Genomic DNA, 18,600 nt, shown 5'->3' with positions numbered 1-18,600 from the left:
TAAGTAATTAGACAAAGCTTGTACCCACAGAATGGACTACTTTGGATACACAGGACCAAAACAGCCACCTAAATTAGTGTTAGTCTAAAGAAAATTCCTACCTGCAAACTCTTATAAGTAAAAAAAAAAAAGAAAGTTCAATGAATGAGCATTTTCCACTTGAATCACATATCAGAGTACTCAATTATTTGGTCTAAATATATATACATATCAGAACTTATAGAGTGTGTGGGGGAGGGTAGTAGAATTGTTATTTCTCCAAATTATGACAGATATAACTAAGCTTTCTTCACCCTCCCAGTCCTGATTCTGGGAAGCTGTGTGTGGGAACAGTTCGCAAGCAGAATAAAGTGAGAACCAGTATCCGCCTGCATGTTCTAGAGTTACTGACGACACTTTTAATCAAAAAGCTTTCTTTCATGAAGCATCATAGTGATCTATACTGTTAGAGAAACTCAGCAATATATGTTTGTCTCATCTTCCCTAAGGACTAGGAAAGATGGTAACTCTATGGAAGGAAAGACCTGGCTTACAATCCAATCCATCTATTCCCTTTGAAATGAGGCATTTCCTTGGGGGAAAGAAAAGAAGGGCGGTGACTCAGTCTATTCTTGTCAATTCGACTTCTGGGGAAACAGACTAATGATATTTGCTAGGAGGAAGAGACCTTATCTCTGAAATTCCCTTAGCCTAATGTTTCTGGTTAAGGATTAACCAGCTGCTGTCAAGTAGACTCTGACTCAGGCAACCCTTTATTGACCTATAGTAAAAAGAACTCAGGACTTTTCAGGCAGGGCTTCCTGGAGAATGTCCTGCAAGCTATATAACTCCCAGGGGTGTAAAATGGAGCTGTTCCATAGAAATGTTCCCCTCTGTGTGCAGAATCTCACAAACCTCATATAGAGACCTCATGTATTCTGGGCTAGAGGTGCATGTCTGATGTGGAAAGGAATAATCTGGGAGCTATCCTTGATGTCCCAGATCTCTCTTTGCTTTGTCTGAGCCTTCTGATTACCAGCATCCTTGAAATTATTTAGTAAAGCCTGGTACCAGGTAAGAAGATCTCTCTGATTTGTTTGAGTTTGCTTTGATAATCTGATATTATGTGTTAGCTTACTCCACAACTCATCACCCCTGAAAGAACAGAGGTAATCACTAAGTGGGTTTGTACTAATGACCAAATGCAGTTTTCTTTTACGCTATGCTTTGCTGCAGTCCTAAAGATCTTGAAACTCAGCCTGATGGAGAAAAACATCATCAGTTTGATTACTAGTTGGCGTCTCATAGTCTCCTTGCAGTTGGTCTCACTAGAATATTGATGCAAACTGAATTTTCCAACAATGAATAACAGAATCAGAGAGGAAGACGAAAAGTGAGAAATCATCTGGTCAAACACCTTATACCAAAGGAGGAATCTACATGCTCCCTTTTGCATGATCATTGCTTCTTTGCAAAAGGGAACATAGCTAATGATGCTTTCTGAGGCCACCTTTTGTTTGTGGGGTGGAGGGGGGAGGCTGTCATTGTGAGGAAGAGTCTTTAAAAAATTGTGCCCAAACCTCTCTCTTTGCAATGTCACCTATTAGTCCCCCGTGCTACTCTTTTCTAGTCTCTTCTGGAAAGTTCTTTTCATAAAAGCATTATTTTAACAGCAAATTCAGGTGGATTTTAAAGCCAACAGGCTTTCATCTTGATGTATACAAACATCTACTTATTTTATATCAATAATGGGGGAGACCAAGAGTCATTTCACTATATGACACCATTCTTACAAAACACTGCCATCCTGCCTATCCTGATACCCATTCCAGTGGTAGAGACAGGCTCTAATCTAAAGAAAAGCAATAAGGATGACTGGGGAACAGAGTAAAATTAGTACTGGTTAAACACTAACCCTGACAGCATACAGTGTTACTAGGTTCAAAAAGGAAAAACAATCTTCCTCCACTGAGCTTCACTATTTTATAAAATGAACATTCAAAAATTTTTAGTTTTCCCTATTTTGTGCTGTTGTTGAAAAATATCAGTATGGTAAAGTATAAAAGGCAAGTTGCCTCAAATTCTTTAAGAAATAAATATAAACAATGATACGCAAAAGTCTCCTTAAAGTTTCATAAGACAGCACTGGTTATTATTGGTATTAAAGAATGATTTTTAATTGCAAGCACAAAAAGGAAAGAAATTTAAAATTGTGCTGAGAACTCAAAACAATAGAAAAATGGGATTAAAAAAACTACAGTCTACTCTAGAGAGTGTGGCACAAAAGAAACAGGCTATTTAGCCTCGGTTCTACCATGTATACACCATGAATTTAAAGAAGTAATTATAATTAATACATATAAACTTTCACTTGCTTTTTCTCCCTAGCCCTAGTAGTACAAAAAAAGCAGTTACCCCAAATTGAGCCTATTCTTTATTTTGTACTGTATCTATGGCTGCTCCTTTCCTGAGACTGGATCCATTGCTCATCAGCCAGGAGGAGGCAGGGCAAGGAATCTGAGGAAGGTCAATCCACTCAGCCACCCTGAGTTCAAAGTTGTATTAGGTAAGCTCTAAATTGTTTCCAGCTCTGTCAGTCTATGATGCTATAATTATAAAAGGTTACATGGTTCCTGAGCTATCAAATTGTTCCTCGTATAAAAGTCATCAGAAATGGGAAGGATACCAGTACTGATGTTAAAGTGTAAACCCAGCTGCAATGTTAATAGACAATTTCAGCGTTCGGTATTTTGCATTTACAGTTACTATGCGGTTCCACTAAGGCACACTAAAACAGATATGCTCCTTACAGGAAAGAGTAGCAGTGTGCTCATTATCAGTTCTAAGAGCAGGCTACTTTATGTGATTTCTTTATCATTTTCTTCTTTTATTTCCACCTTTATCTCTGAGGATTAGATACAGATTACATACCTGGCTACAGCTTCACTGTACACAAAACCAGCATCAGCTCGTTTTACGATTTCAAAACACAGATCTGCTCCATCCATACTGTAGATAAAAGTGAAAAAGAATGTAAGAAAAGCGTAAACTCCAGTAAGGACACCACTGAATATAAATACATTGTAGTTATTAGGTAACATAGCTAATGACTGTAAGTTATTTAAATCTTTTTCTTTCAATGAAAAATAGATATGAATTATAAAGGACGTTATAACCATCTTGATGTTGAAAATCTGCAGGGAAAGAAACAGAAGGAGCAAGGAAATGGAAGTATCAAATAATATGAGGTACAGAAAATTGACTATAAATCTTCTTTGTTGTTAGTTGCCGTCGAGTCAATTCCAACTCATGGGGACCCCGAAAATCTTCTTTAGGTTATCACAATAAGAAGTGTCAGAAAAGAGCAACCCTGGGGTTGTGGGCATATTTGTGAATCAAATACCAAAATTATCTATATTTAGTCACATAATATAATATTTTAAGAACAGAACAAGGATTCGAAAACATTTAGCTACAGGCATCACTACTAAATGGAAGTTCAAGCTTATATATAGTGGAAGGAAAAAATAATTAATCAATAATTTACTTTTGTTTACATTTCCATTCCCAAAGTTAATTGCTACTAACATATTCTAATATTGATGTGTTGGTGATACTGTGTCACTGTCTTGCTCTAAAACTTACAATGGTTCTTTACTTCTCACCAGGGAGGTAAGGCCTCTGGTCTCAGCCACATTTTACCTCTTCTTCCTAACCTTCTGTCTAATGACTTTTCAAAGAAACCTTGCTTTCTAGGATGACTAGTCTTATTACCATTCCCTGAATATACCATTTTGTATCTTTCTTTTTTTTTTTTTTGCCATGTGCTTCTGCATATATAGTTTCCCACATTCAAATTCTACCGTAATTCATGCTCCATTCCCCAAGAAGCCCCCTCCAATGATTACGAGCCACATTAATGTCTTCTTTTCCCTAAATTCTACATAGCCCATAGCATAACACTTAGTGCATACACACTCACTGCTCTTTGCAAACCATTAGATGTATTAATGAAATTATTCAAACATTAATAGTTAGCTAACATTTTCATAATGCTTTAAGGCTTACAAAATGTTTTCAAATTCAGTATCTCATTTGTTCTTTCATTTATTCAGTAGCTCAGTCTACAGTATATACCTTCTGCAGGCATTATACAGAGGAAATGAGAACTTCTACAAGGGAAGGTAAAGGAACTAACATACTATTCAGGAGGCACCATGAGAAACTCTCCTTGTTACATCTTCGTTCATTCTTACAACCACCCTGTGAGGTCAGCATCATTTCCATTCTAAAATAACTCATCCAAGTGAATGGACAAGTATATGACAGGGATAGGATTCAAATCCCTGTCTATCTATGTCCAGTGCTTTTCCTACTAACTATAACTACACGTAAAGAGTGTGCAAGGTACAAATGCACATCTTCAAACCATTCAACAGTTCAATAATAGTGTAAAGTTCTAAAGAACAATAAGTATTTTATACTTTCAACATACTCCCAACTAGAGAGTAGATTACATTATCTAGACCTTGGTATGGTTTGCTATGAGTCAGAATCAACTTGACAGCAACAGATTTGTTGTTGTTGTTGTTTTTTTTTTGGTAGTTTCATATAAATGCAAATATTTTAACATTTCTACAAAGCTTTAAAACTTTTACCTAGTTTCCATTTTACAGCTAGTGAACATTTTCCAATACCAGTTTTTACTATGGCCTAGTCCACTCTGGAAGGAGCCCTGGTGGTACAGTGATTAACCATGCTTGTTAACCAAAAGATCGTCGAACCCACCAATTGCTCTGCAGGAGAAAGATGTGGCAGTCTGCTTCTGTAAAGATTACAGTCTTGAAAACCCTCCGGGGCAGTTCTACTCTGTGCTATAGGGTCGCTATGAGTCGGAATTGACTCGACAGCAGTGGGTTTGAGTTTTTTTTTAGTTTAGTCTACTCTGAAGTATGGTAACACCCATTTTGTACCATTAGAAATAAAGTCTGGAGGAATATGATCATGTAGCTTTGTGCACAACTCTGATCATATGCTCTGGTAAAATTTCTACCAGTGGAATTGCTAGGTCAAGGGGGATAACACAATAACACTTCTGAGACACATACTACCAGAAAAGTTTTAACAATTTATACTCCCACTACCGACTGAAAGTGTTCTTTCCTCTGCCTTGCCTGACTAGGATGACTACTCTTTTTAATCTTCGCCAATCAGATAGGAGAAAAAAAGTCATTCATGATTGTTTTAATTTGCATTTCCTTGACTACTAGAGAGGCTGAATCTTTTTCACTTCTTTGTATTGTAGGGGGGGAATGTTATTTTTAAGGCTGGCTGCAGTTTAAGCTGGTTGATCTGTGAGGACTGAAAAACACCTCACAGTGAGAGAATTACAGTTTTGTTTAGGTGTTTTGCTTTTTAATGGTGAAATGTGAAGATAAACATCATTTAACTTAGATGAGAGAAGAGTTAGGAGAAGAAGAGAGTTGAACTGATTGCATACTAAAGTAATAAGAATTTGGGAGTTGTCTCCTGAGATCTAGAGGAAGGCTTTTTGGGGCAACCTGGAAGAGAAAAGTAGGAAAAAGGATCTTAGGGGTGGGAGAAAGCAGCGAAGTGGTGAGAGGCCAAAACCTAAGGGGAGAACTAGCCAGTGAGAAAGAGCTGGAAATTATTTACTGCTCTGTGCTACAATTACCAGCATGAATCAATCCATCTTTTCTGGTTATAACTGAAATACCAGAACTTGAACTTGAAATGACTTAATGTCTACAGACACATATGCATAGGTTGGTTTTTAGGTTTCTACTCTTTTCCATTGACCTATTTTTGTATCTAGCACCATGTGATTTTTAATACTGTAATAGTATATATTTGAGCCCTGGTGGTGCAGTGGTTAAGAGCTTGGCTGCTAACCAAAAGGTCAGCAGTTTGAATCCACCAGCTACTCCTTGGAAACCCTATGGGGCAGTTCTACTCTGTCCTATAGGGTCACTATGAGTCAGAACCGACTCAACAGCACATAACAACAATAGTATATTTTAATATATGGCAAAATAAGTCTCAAGTCATTTTTATCATTTGTCAATATTTTCTTATTAATTTTTTTCCACATGGAACTTTCAAATCATTTTGTCAAATTAAAAAAATATATTTTAACTCAGATGGTATTACATTTATGCGTTAACTTCTAGAAAATTAACATTTTTCTAATATTCTCATCCATAAACATGATATGCCTCTCCATTTCACTTTATGTTTCTTAGTTATAATTTGGAGCCCTGGTGGCGCAGTGGTTAAGAGTTCGGCTGCTAACCAAAAGGCTGGCAGTTAGAATCCATCAGCTGCTCCTTGGAAACCCTATGGGGCAGTTCTACCCTGTCCTATAGGGTCGCTATCAATCAGAATCGACTCGATGTCAATGGGGTTTTTTATAGTTTTAAGGTTTTCTTCATATTGGTTCCAAATATTGATTACTAGTTTTTTTTCCCTTGTCATTATATATTTTAGATGTTATTGTAAGTGAGATATTTTGGGATTATATATATATTTTTAATTCAATGGTTTATAACCAGGGGTCCCAAACAGAACCACTTGAGTAACTATTTAAATATGCAGGCATGTTCTTTTGAAGGGTTATTCTGAAAGAAAGTCATCCCTAGGGAAGTAATTTTCTATTATTAATGCTATTTGATTAGTTATTTGTAACATTAGTTGATAGTAAAGAGGTAATCCATTAATTTTAAATTTCATGAGATACAGAAATAAAAACTAAAAATACTAGTATTTATGCAAATTGTATTCAACACAGAAATTTAACATATACATATTCATAATATATACAATCCCAATATAGTAACCTTGAACAAAAAGTTTGATGACTCAATTCTTTGATAAACCTTATTTGATGATGTATGAGTCTAAAAAAAATTATAAGGCCTCTTTTATTGCATTTCTCTCTGTTTCCTATCTTAGGGTGATTCTGTGGCTTCCAAGTACCTTCAAAAAGCATGTTCTGAACTTCTCCCTAGATTTGACATATATCCTAAGATAGCCTAGCCGGCTCTATTCCAAGAGAATGAAACGAGACCTAGAATAAACCCTTTTATGGAACAGTATGGGGAGTGCTTCCATATTGTACACAGAGAAAAACTATGGGAGATTTACTCTGCCTGTGAAAGTGGGAAGATTATGAATGATTTTAGCTGTCTCCCTTTTGTCTATATGAATTTTTACAATTTTAAGCATGCAATACTTATATAATTTTTAAAAAATTATCCTAAAACAAACAAAACAGATCACAGGTCTAGAGGCACAAGATACTGCCGGCTGCATGTGGTCTATAAAGGCAGAGAAACGGGTGTTGGTAGGAGACTGTTGTTAGCTGCCCACAAGGCAATTCTGACTCATGTTGACCCCATGTGTACAGAGTAGAACTGTTCCACAGGGTTTTCAATGGCTGTGACCTTTCAGAAGCAGATCACCAGGCCTTACTTCTGAGGTAACTCTGGGTGGGCTCAAACCACCAAACTTTCAGCCACTAGTCAAGTGCTTAACTGTTTGCGCCACTCGGGGATTCCACCTGATTATATGAAGAAGTGCTTCTCAAATTCTCTTTGGTGAAGGATCAGTCCCCCCTCTCCCCCCAGGTATATCATGAACCAGTACTTTTATAAAATACATAACTGTGTACTAGATTTCACAGCAATGTCAAGTTGCTTTAAAGGTTTCCAAATGTTGACTCTCAATTTCTGTACTTATCTCATTGCAGACAGGTAATGGTAAACTGGCACTGGTCTGACAACTATTCTTTGAGTAGCACTGCTATCAAGGACAGACCAAATCTGGATTTCTCTGACCAACATCTCTGAAGATGACAAAAATAACAAGTACAAAAACTGGATGAAATTAAAAAAAAATTAAGCTTCAAAGAATTAACAATATAATGAGTGAAAATCTACCTAGTGAGAAGTGGGAAAGAATTAAGAGCTCAAAAGGGTGAGCCAGAGATGCTTCTGCCCTGGAAGTAGGGAGTGGGCTATGGAAAGAAGGCAGCTGGTGTGCACATGGGGGATTTTACTTTTGGGGAACTCTGGAAAAATGAGAGGGGTAGTTGGACAGAGATTGACAGGTTCTAGCTACTTTTACAGCAACGTGATACAAGAGAAGCAGCAAAGAAACAAAGCTATCCCTTTGGCAAACCCTGAAGAATTCTCCAAAAGCTCAGGCCCTGATGAAACACCTCTTGCTCGGGGCTGGGGCCATGAAGAGCTGCATTTTAGAAATTGGGGTACAGAATATAGTCTGGTATGTCCTGTCGGTAGCACAGAAAAACCCAAATGCTTACCATGAAGATAAAAGTTGGGCCTAAAAACGTCAGCAAGAAACAGGAAAATATAAGAAGTGACACTATATTTGAAAAAGAAGCAAACAGAAATTTCAGAACTGAAAAATACAATACCAAAATTAAGAATGTAAGCAGATTAGATAGTTGAAGAGAATATCAGTGAAATGAAAGATCAGAATAAAGTACACACAAAACATGGAAAACATAAAAGTGAGGGTGAGAAACACAAAAGATTACAGTAAGAAGGTCAGCATATATTCTATTGAAGTTCCAAAAGAGAAAAGAGAAAAATGGAGCAAAAGCAATACTGAAAAGATAATGGCTGATAATTATCCAGAAATAATTAGATACCAGCTCACTGATTCAAGAAGCCCAATAAATATCAAACAAGACAAATAAATCTACAGTTAGGTACTATCAGTGAAAACTACAGGAAAACAAAGACACAGAAAATCTTAAAAACATAAAAGAAAACAATAGGTTACCCTCAATGATTCGCCTACTGCACTGATAGCTGACTTCTCAATAGCAACAATGGGAAGCCAGAAGAAGACACTGGAAAGGTATCTTAAACTAAGTGAAATAACTGCCAACCTAAACTTCTCTTCTCACCAAGTATATCCTTAAAGAATAAAGGTGAAAACAAATATCTTTAAGATAAAGAAACAAAAAATCAAAAAGAATTTACTACCAACATACCTACCCTAAAGGAAATACATAAGAGTATTCCTCAGGTAGAAGACAAATGAAGTCAAATGAAAACTCAGCGATGAAGCAAGACATGAAAAACATAAAATGTGGTAAATATGTAGATTAATCTTGATTGTATAGTACAACCATTCACTCGCTCTCTCAGTAAGTTATATATATCTAATATATCCCTGGAGAGAGAAACAATAAAACAATAACTTCTTCTTCTTTCTTTTAGAGAGAATGAGAGAGAGAGAGAATAAAAATACTTGACAACAACCAACAATAATTCAGGAGGCATACTGTAATGTCTAGGACAATCACTAAGACAAAAGTTTTCAAACTTTTGAGCTCAGAGTCCTTTTCCACTCTTAACGATTACTGAGAACCCCAAAGAGACTGTATTTATATGGGCTTTATCTATCACTATTTACTGTAGTAGAATTTAAAACTTGAGAAATCAAACATATTTGTTCAGTTTTTTAAAAATAACTGTAACAAACCCATTATATGTTAACATAAATAATATTTTTAATGAAAAATAATTATTCTAAGACAAAATAAATTTAGTGAGAAGAGTGGCATTATTTTACATTTTGCAAATATATTTAATTTCTGGCTACATAGAAAACAGCTGGATTCTCATATTTCTTTCTGCATTCAATCTGTTATAATATGTTATTTGGTTGAAGTATATGAAGAAAATCTGGCTTCACAAAGATATATAATTGGAAGAAGGCAGAGTAATTTAATAGCCATCACAGATAATTGTGAATTTTCTTCTTTGATACTATATCCAAACTTAAAAAGTGGTGGTTTCTAAAAGGTTAGCTGCAGTGTGGAATCTGGAACCATATTATGGAACTTTTTGTATTGTTACATTATAATCCACTGTTCTGTCTTGTACTTTGAATAGGCCTTTTACCCATGCATGATTTCATAATATCATAAATCAGTCATTTCGAAAACACTGGTACACTAAATTATGCAGTGGCTAAAGCACTCAACGGCTAACTGAAAAGCTGGCAGTTCGAACCCACCAGCTGCTCCTCAGGAGAAAGATGTGGCAGTCTGCTTCTGTAACGATTACACACAGCCTTGGAAATCCTGTTGGGGCAGTTCTACTCTGTCCTATAGGGTCACTATGAGTCGGAATTGACTCGACAGCAATGGGTTTGGTTTTAAGTTTTTAAAACTTATATACATTTACCAAATATTGACAAAAATAAAATACTGCACTTTATTACATGATACAAAAAAACCGACATTCACTAATATCACCACTGACTTACATTAGAAAATTCTTTATGTACTGGAAAGCCGTCAAGCTCAATTTTTTCAAAATTCTAATTTTTACTTGAAAATTTGAATTCCTCATTGGCAACACATACTATCAGTTGCTTTCCTTGAAGCAACAAGCTCATTTTATTCATTTTTTGGAAAATGTCTGCTAGATACTCAAGTCTGTATAGCCATAGTTTTCTGTTAGTCATTCTTTTAAGTAAAAATGATGTTCTTCAAAAAAGTGACTAGCTCATCTTACAACTCAAAGAATCATACAAGTGCTTTTCTGAGACCACAAAAAGTTAAAAGGACTGAAAGCACTCAGCATGTTTTCTAGTCACAATGTACTTAGAAATAAATTAATAAAATAACTGGAAAATCCCCAAATGTTTGAAAACTGAGAAATTCATGCTAAATAACCTATGAATCAAAGGGGTAATTATAATTTTAATGAAAATATTTTTCACAATGTTAATGAAAAACGGTACATATCAAAACTTGTGCAGGATTGAGATGTTGCATTTCAGAATTACAGTGTTGCCATTAACAGACCCACAAATATAAAAATGGCTGAAAGGAGGTGTTGAGGCAGAGAACCAATTTTCCAGTCTGAGCAGCTGGCGATCCATGTTACACACACACACACACACACACACACACACACACACACACACACACACACACACACACACACCCCACAAATACAACTCAGCTTTAGAAAGACTTTTCTTGAATCAGGTAATCCACTGTTGATGGAAGCACGTATCAATACAACATTTCTGAAGGGCAATTTTATAGTGCTTGGGAAAAGCTTTAAAAATATGCAATTCCTCTGACCCAATAATTTCATTCCAAGAGAAATAACTGGAGATATTTGCCAAGTTTTAATGACAAGTATTTATCACAGTTCTTTATAACAGGGAGAAGTTGGAAACAACCTAAATAAATGCCCAACAATAGGAGGATGGTTAAATAAATTGTGGTATATACACATAGTGAAAGATTATGCTGCCATTAAAATGATGTTATATAAGTATATTCATTAACATAGAAAGACGAATACAATATATTAAGCTGTATAAAAATATCTATGCGTATGTATATGTTTGCAGATGGACTGAGAAGTTTTTGGATATTAAAACAGTGTTAAAGAGTGAGTGGGTAGGAGTGCATTTCAAATTTTTTTCTTTTTTTCGACTTTTTTTAATGAACAAATGCTATACTTCTGTCATACTAAAAATAGTTCTAAATGTTTAAAAATAAAATGGAAAAAAAAACCCTGTTCAGAATGCAGCTAAATAAGCACGTGTAAAATAGTTCATATCCATAAATTTATAAGTTTTAAAACTTCAAATTATTAGAAATTTAATAAAATATTACAAACACTGATTTAAAATATTAGAAAATAAGAAAAGGCAAAATTGTGAGTATCCCATGATAAGAAATTTTTTTAGAACAGTAAATTAAACTCAAAGAAGGCAGAAGGATTTAATAAAGAATAGACAGTACACTAACAAAGTAAAAAACAAATATACAATATACAGCAATAACAAAGCAAAAAATAAGTTCTTTGAAAAGATTTTAAAAAATCTGAATTAGAAAGCTCCCAATGTTTCAAAATAGAAAAATTAACATTTATGCTGTAGTCCTCAGAATCAATCATTATAAAATAAGAAAATATTTAACAATGAATAATAATAAAAATAAACAAACAGAACTTGCAGAATGCAATAGTTAGGGGGAAATTTTCAGCTGTAAATGCATGTATTAGAAAAGAAGGCTAAAATTTATGAACTAAGCATTCCTCTCAATAAGTTATATAAAGATCATCATATTAAATGCAAACAAAGTAGATAAAAGGAAAGAGCAAAAATTAATGAAATGGAAAAGAAACATGTTAGAGGGATTAACAAAGCTAAAAGTTGTTTCCTGTGAAATGACGAATCTCTGGCAAGTATGATAAAAAAGAGAGAGAGAGAAAGAGAACACATATATAGCCAATATCAAGAATGAAAAAGAAACAACACACACTACAGGGTAAGTCAGTACAACTGGACTAAACCAAAAGCTAAGAAGTTTCCTGACTACAACCAAATACTTCTAGTGACAGAGTAGCAGGGGCTGGAGTCTGGGGACCATGGTTTCAGGGGACATCTAGGTCAACTGGCATAACAAAGTTTATTAAGAAAATGTTCTGCATCACACTTTGGTGAGTGGCATCTGGGGTCTTAAAAGCTAGTGAGTGGCCATCTAAGATGCATCAATTGGTCCCAACTCACCTGGAGTAAAAGAGAATGAAGAACTCCAAAGACACAAGGAAAATATTAGCCCAAGAGACAAAAGGGCCACATAAACCAGAGACTCCATCAGCCTGAGACCAGAAGAACTGGATGGTGCCTGGCTACCACCAATGACCGCCCTGACAGGGAACACAACAGAGAGTCCCTGATGGAGCAGGAGAAAAGTGGAGTACAGAACTCAAATTCTAGTAAAAAAGACCGGACTTAATGGTTTGACTGAGATGGAGGAACTCTGGAAGACATGGCTCCTGGACTCTCTGTTGGCCCAGAGCTAAAACCATTCCCGAGGCCTACTCTTCAGACAAAGATTAGATTGGACTATGAGACATAAAGTGATACTCATGAGGAGTATGCTTCTTAGCTCAAGGAGATACATGAGACTAAATGGGCAGCTCCTGTACGGAGGCGAGATGAGAGGGCACAGAGGGTCAGGAGCTGGTTGAATGGACACAGGAAATCAGGGGTGGAAAGGAGGAGTGTGCTGTCACAGTATAGGGAGAGCAACTAGGGTCACATAGCAATGTGTGTATAAATTTTTGTATGAAAAAAACTGACTTAAATTGTAAACTTTCACTTAAAGCACAATAAAAAAAAGAATGAAAAAGAAGATATAATTTCATATCCTGCGGACATTAAAAAGATGATGAGATGATGTTGAAACTTTATGCCACAAATTTGAAAATTTATATCAAGTGGACAAATTCCCAGAAAAATAAAACTCACCAAAACTAACAGAAAAGAATTAGAGAACCTGACTAACCAATCCTCTAATGATTAAAGGAACTGAATTAGTAATTTAAAACTTCACATAGAAAACTCTAGACCCACGTGGCATTTCTAACAAGTTTATTTTAAGGAGAATAAAATGAATAAAAAGCAGGAACAGTCTCCAACTCATTTTATTAATCCAGCTTAACCTAGATACTAAAACCCATTAAGGGCAGCATGAGAAAATTAAAGAACAATCTCACTAATGAACACAGATGCAAATAACCTAAACAAAATATTAGCAAAACAAATCCAGTAATATATAAAATTTACATCAGGACCAAGTTGGGTTTACCAGAAGAATGCAAAACTGTTAACATTTGGAGCTCAATTAATGCAATTCTAAACATTAAAAGATTAAAGAAAGAAATTATGTGATCATCTCAATACATCATCAAAAAAATTTAATAAAATTATACATTTATTTATGATTTAAAAAAACTTAAGAAACTATTAGATAAGGAATAAGCCAACAATTTCTAGTCAACAGGATTCAAGGGGTCCTAGCCAGTGCAGAAAGGATCAGATAAAAAATAAAATGTGTAAGAATTGAAAAAGAAGAAATAAACTACCATTATTTACAAATGGTATGATTGCATATATATAATATCCAAAATAATCTAAGGTAAAATTAGAGTTATTCAGAGTTTAGCAAAATCATTATCATAAATCAAATGAAAAATTTTAAAGAATGTTTCTTTTAAGAACCTAGAAATAAATCTAATAAAAAGATGTACAGGACCTCTATGGAGAAAAGTAGGCTTTTTATTAAGAAAAATTAAACATCTAAAATAAATGGAGAGAAAATTATCCTGTTCACAGACTGGGAGACTCAATACTGTAAACAGTCTTGCTCAAATTGAAGCATAGGTTCAACTGAATTCCAATCAATCTCCTGACAAGTTTTGTGGAAACTGTCAAACAGAATCTAAAACACAGATGGAATTGCAAAAGGCCAAGAAGACACAAGGTATTTTGAGAGAATAACAAGGTGGAAGGATTTGCTGTACTTGACTTCAAAATGTAGTACTATAAAGCTTGGTAATTAAGGCTGCATGCTACTGACAATAGGACAGACAGACAGAACAGCAGAACATAACAGAGAGCCTAGAAACAGATCCATACATAAATGGGTGCTTGCTTTATGAGAAAGGTGTCACTGCACAGTACTGAGCAAAGACAGTCTCTTCCAAGAAATGTGCCCTTATGGGTACCAGGCTACATGTACCTCGATGTTCCAAGCAGCATTGTTCACAATAGCCCCAAAATGTTAAGGCCCAAGAGTTCATCAATAGCAGAATGGATAAAACATAGCAGAATAGTAGAATGGATAAATATACATTGCAAATTGTAATATTATATACCTTCTTAGCTGTAATCTAGAAAAGAAATCTACAGCTACACAAATGAATATGGTTAAATCCTAAAGATGTAACATTGAGTGAAAGCAGCAGACACAACAGGATACAAATTTGTATTTCTTTTATATACAGTTCAAAAACCGGAAAATTTTATTTTGCTGTAATAAAGCTAGCATTTATCGAGTGTTTACTATGTGACAGGCATTTAAGTGCTTTGCATACATTAATTCATTTAATGGGTACAACAACCCTGAGGTAGGTATTATTAGCATCTCTATTTTACTTATAAGAAAACAGAGAAACAGCAAGGTTAAGTAACTTGCCCAAGAGATCACACAGCTAGTAAGTGGTAGAGCCAGGATTCAAACTCAGGCAGTCTGACTTTGGAATCCATTTCATGCATCACTCCCCCAAAAATGCTCAGGTTACGAAGAGGGTAATGTCCTGACTTCTGCTCAAGGCTTTGAGCTGCTTAATGGAAGATAAGCAATTACAGTTAAAAAAGTAAAACCATATTACAAAGGACTGCTCTGTATAACAAATCCATTTTCATGCCTGTTGTGGGGGCCTCGCGCTCCAGAACCACCTAGGGGGATCTTTAAATGCAGAGCCTCCACCCCATCATTCCAGATGATACATGTTAATACTGTATTGTTGATATGATTTAAATGAATTCTCTAAATTTAATAAGTTTGTTGATAAATGCTTTAATCCTTGCATATATCAGTCAGTCTCTATTGGTGTTTTTTAAAACAGAACTTTAATTCAGTTATTTCTTCCAATGCAAGACTTTGCTTGTGATACTATTTTAATGTCTTCACAAATGTCTCATAACCACTACCATCTTTTTTCTAATATGTTTGCTCTTTATGTCCTTATCAGGGATGTCCTCTCTCATCTTTTCCACCTATCTGACTTCTAAACTGACACTAATGCTCTTCATCAACTTTCCACAAGCCTGCCTGCCTGTCCAGCTCCCACTCTTTCCTCCACTAAACTCTTGGGGCCCTAAGAATCTGTGCTTCCCTATGGTCATTTAGACCTATACTACCAGTTATTGTTATTTATGTCATAGGTAGGCATATATCTAGTCTGTACAGATTGACTATAAACGACTTGAGGGCATAAACAGATCTTTTTATCTCCAGCATAATACCTCACATATTGTTGAATATTTACAAATATTTGTCAGTGGTGAATTCATTTCTGAGAGAGAGAAGAGTCATGCACACACTTTTTCACCCCTCCCCCATCTAAACGATTCCATATTTGGTGGAGGAAGAGGGTTTAGTTTCATTCAGTATGCATTTATTGAACATCTACTACATGTAGAGGATAGAAAAACCAGTTACATGGAGACCTCATCTTCTAAGAGTCTATATTCCAGACGGCAGATAAGGAAAAAAAGATACAAAACATAATCGATGAAAGAACATACTAGTTTCAATGGAAGGAAAGGGGACATTCAAGGGATTCAGAACAGAAAGTCTTCACGGAGTAGGTAGCATCTGAAATGAGTCCTGATGGAGAGCAGCAGAGAGAGGGAGAAGTGGAGAGGATGAGAATGAGAGTGGGGCAGAGGCAGGGACTATGTGGTAGTTAAGAGGAAAGCAGCATTTCAAGGCATTTCTGACAAGCAAACAACAATAAGGCCTGGGGCATTAGGAAATAAATCAACATGTTAGGTGGGTTTGGGGTAGGTTCTAGGAATAGACGAGGTGCTATAATTTGAGCTAAGTTCTCCTCTCTCACCTATACTGTATATAGGATACAACCAATTCTTTCAGTATGAACTTGGACAGGGACCAGAGAAGGTACTTACACAGGATTGTGAACCATGATTCCACGAGTATATAGAAAGCATCATCTTTTCAATGGGGAAGAGGGTGTTCACTGTAGTGGGAACTTAACTGCTTAATAAAGCAATTATGACATATTGTCAAAGACATAAAATGACCCGATATGCCTTTTACCAGTTGTATTTCTTTACGTGTGAACTGTCTATTCCTTTCCTTACCCATTTACATATGAAGCTTTTGGACATGTTATCAGGAGGATCAGTCTGTGATGATTAAGGTTGTGTGTCAACTTGGCTGGGCCATGATAGTCACTGTTTTGGCAGTTGCATAATGTTGTGATCACTTCCCTGTTGAAATTTGATATGTGATCACCCCCATGATGGAATCTGCTGAATGGTACCAGTAGGGGCGGGGACTGTGGTGGCTCATTGCCCCCTCAGCCTTCAACTCTCCGCCCTCCGCCACCTACTTCTTTCCTGCTTGCCTTGCCAAGGTTTTTTGCTTGCTCTGGATCCTTGTGGCTGTCTCCTGTTCGTCTGACCTCCAGTTCTTGGGACTTGAGCTAGCAGCTTACCTGGCCGACCTTGGGATTCATTGATTTTCACAGCCTGTGAGCAAGAGTCCTGCTCCCCAACCTGCCAACCTTGGGTTTGCCTGCCCCTGTGGCTCTGTGAATCGGGAGAGGCCTCTATCCTGATCCATGGACTTGGGATGTTCCAGCCTCTACAATTCCGTGAGCTGTTTCCTTGATATAAATCTCTCTCTATATATATTTATACGCTTTACTGGTTTTGCTTCTCTAGAGAACCCAGCCTAAGACATTTGGTACCGAGAGTAGGGTACTGCTCTAACAGATACCTAAAATGTGCAAACGGTTTTGAAACTGTGAATGGATAGAGGAGTGGCAGTGGCAGAGGACCAGCAGCAGCAGAGAACCAGCAGCAGCAGAACCAGAAGACCAGTGCAGACAACAGTGGAGCCGACCCATGGAGTGAGAGAGCTGAGTGCCTGTGTGCAGGAGGCTTCCTGGTGGAGTGGGGTGCCTCCGGGCACTTATTGGTGGAGCTAGGCTTGCCGACCCACAGAGTAAGAGAGCTGAATGCCTGTGTGCAGGAGGCTTCCTGGTGGAGTGGGGTGCCTCCAGGCACTTACTGGTGGAGCTACAGAGCTTTGGAACACCTGCCCCAGCAGGGCAGATGTGCGTGTGGGGCCCGAGGAGCTGAGAGGCCAAGAAACCAGGAAACAGAAGCTGAAGAGACAAAGAACACAAGAAGCTGAGCTGCCTCAGTCTCAAAAGGTATGGTCATGACCTTAGGGGTTTCAAAGGGTGGAGCCATGGCCTCTGGTGTTTCTAAGGGTGGAGTTGCCACTCAGATGGACTAGGAGAATGGTGCGCCTAAAGCTGAGGGAGCAGAGTTCCTGTCCCAGTGGGCCTGGAAGGTGGATCTGAAACCCAGGGCCAAGGGGCCTCCACTTAGAATCTGGAGAGTGTGGCCAATACCTAGAGTTTGGAGGGCAAGGCCATTGTGTAAATTGTCTCAGAGAACAGAGTATTATTTTCAAAGCCTTGAGAGCTAATGTAATGTGTTCTGCTGTCTTGCTTGGTGCCTGTTATCCCTTCTTTTCCTCCAGTTTCTCCCATTTGTAATGGAAATGTCTAGCTTGTGCCTGTTTTGCCATTGTACGTTTGGAAGCAAAAAAAAAAAAAAAAACCCATTGCTGTTGAGTCAATTCTGACTCATAGCGACCCTATAAGACAGAGTAGAACTGGCCCGTAGGGTTTTCAAGGAGCGGCTGGTGGATTCGAATTGCTGACTTTTTGGTTAGCACACTGAGCTCTTAACCACTTTGCCACTGGGGCTCTTATATTCTAGATTTCACAGATTAAGAGGAATTTTTGGATTTTGGACTTGGAGATCAGATTTTTGCTATGATATGATGGGATGAATATGTTTTGCATGTTGCAAGGATGTGATTTTTGGGAGACCAAAGGGTGGAATATCATGGATTGAATTATGCACCCCCGCCCCAAATGGGTGTATCAATTTGGCTGGGCCATGATTCTCAGTATTATG

The 18,600-nt window shown here is 36.9% G+C and overlaps 1 protein-coding gene across 4 annotated transcripts in view; it reads right to left on the bottom strand.

Annotated features, from left to right (window-relative positions):
- The window catches only part of CASK (calcium/calmodulin dependent serine protein kinase), a 419,299-nt gene that overhangs the window by 191,861 nt on the left and 208,838 nt on the right, over nt 1–18,600 (bottom strand). For all 4 annotated transcript variants that reach the window (XM_004376921.1, XM_012555680.2, XM_023731908.1 and 1 more), the window contains exon 4: nt 2,911–2,988. In XM_004376921.1, coding sequence (XP_004376978.1) covers nt 2,911–2,988 — 78 coding nt within the window. The remainder of the gene's footprint in view (nt 1–2,910; nt 2,989–18,600) is intronic.

Source organism: Trichechus manatus, unplaced genomic scaffold (assembly GCF_000243295.1).
Source record: "Trichechus manatus latirostris isolate Lorelei unplaced genomic scaffold, TriManLat1.0 scaffold00046, whole genome shotgun sequence".
Lineage (NCBI taxonomy): Eukaryota > Metazoa > Chordata > Mammalia > Sirenia > Trichechidae > Trichechus > Trichechus manatus.
This window is presented reverse-complemented; position numbering and strand designations above follow the sequence as displayed.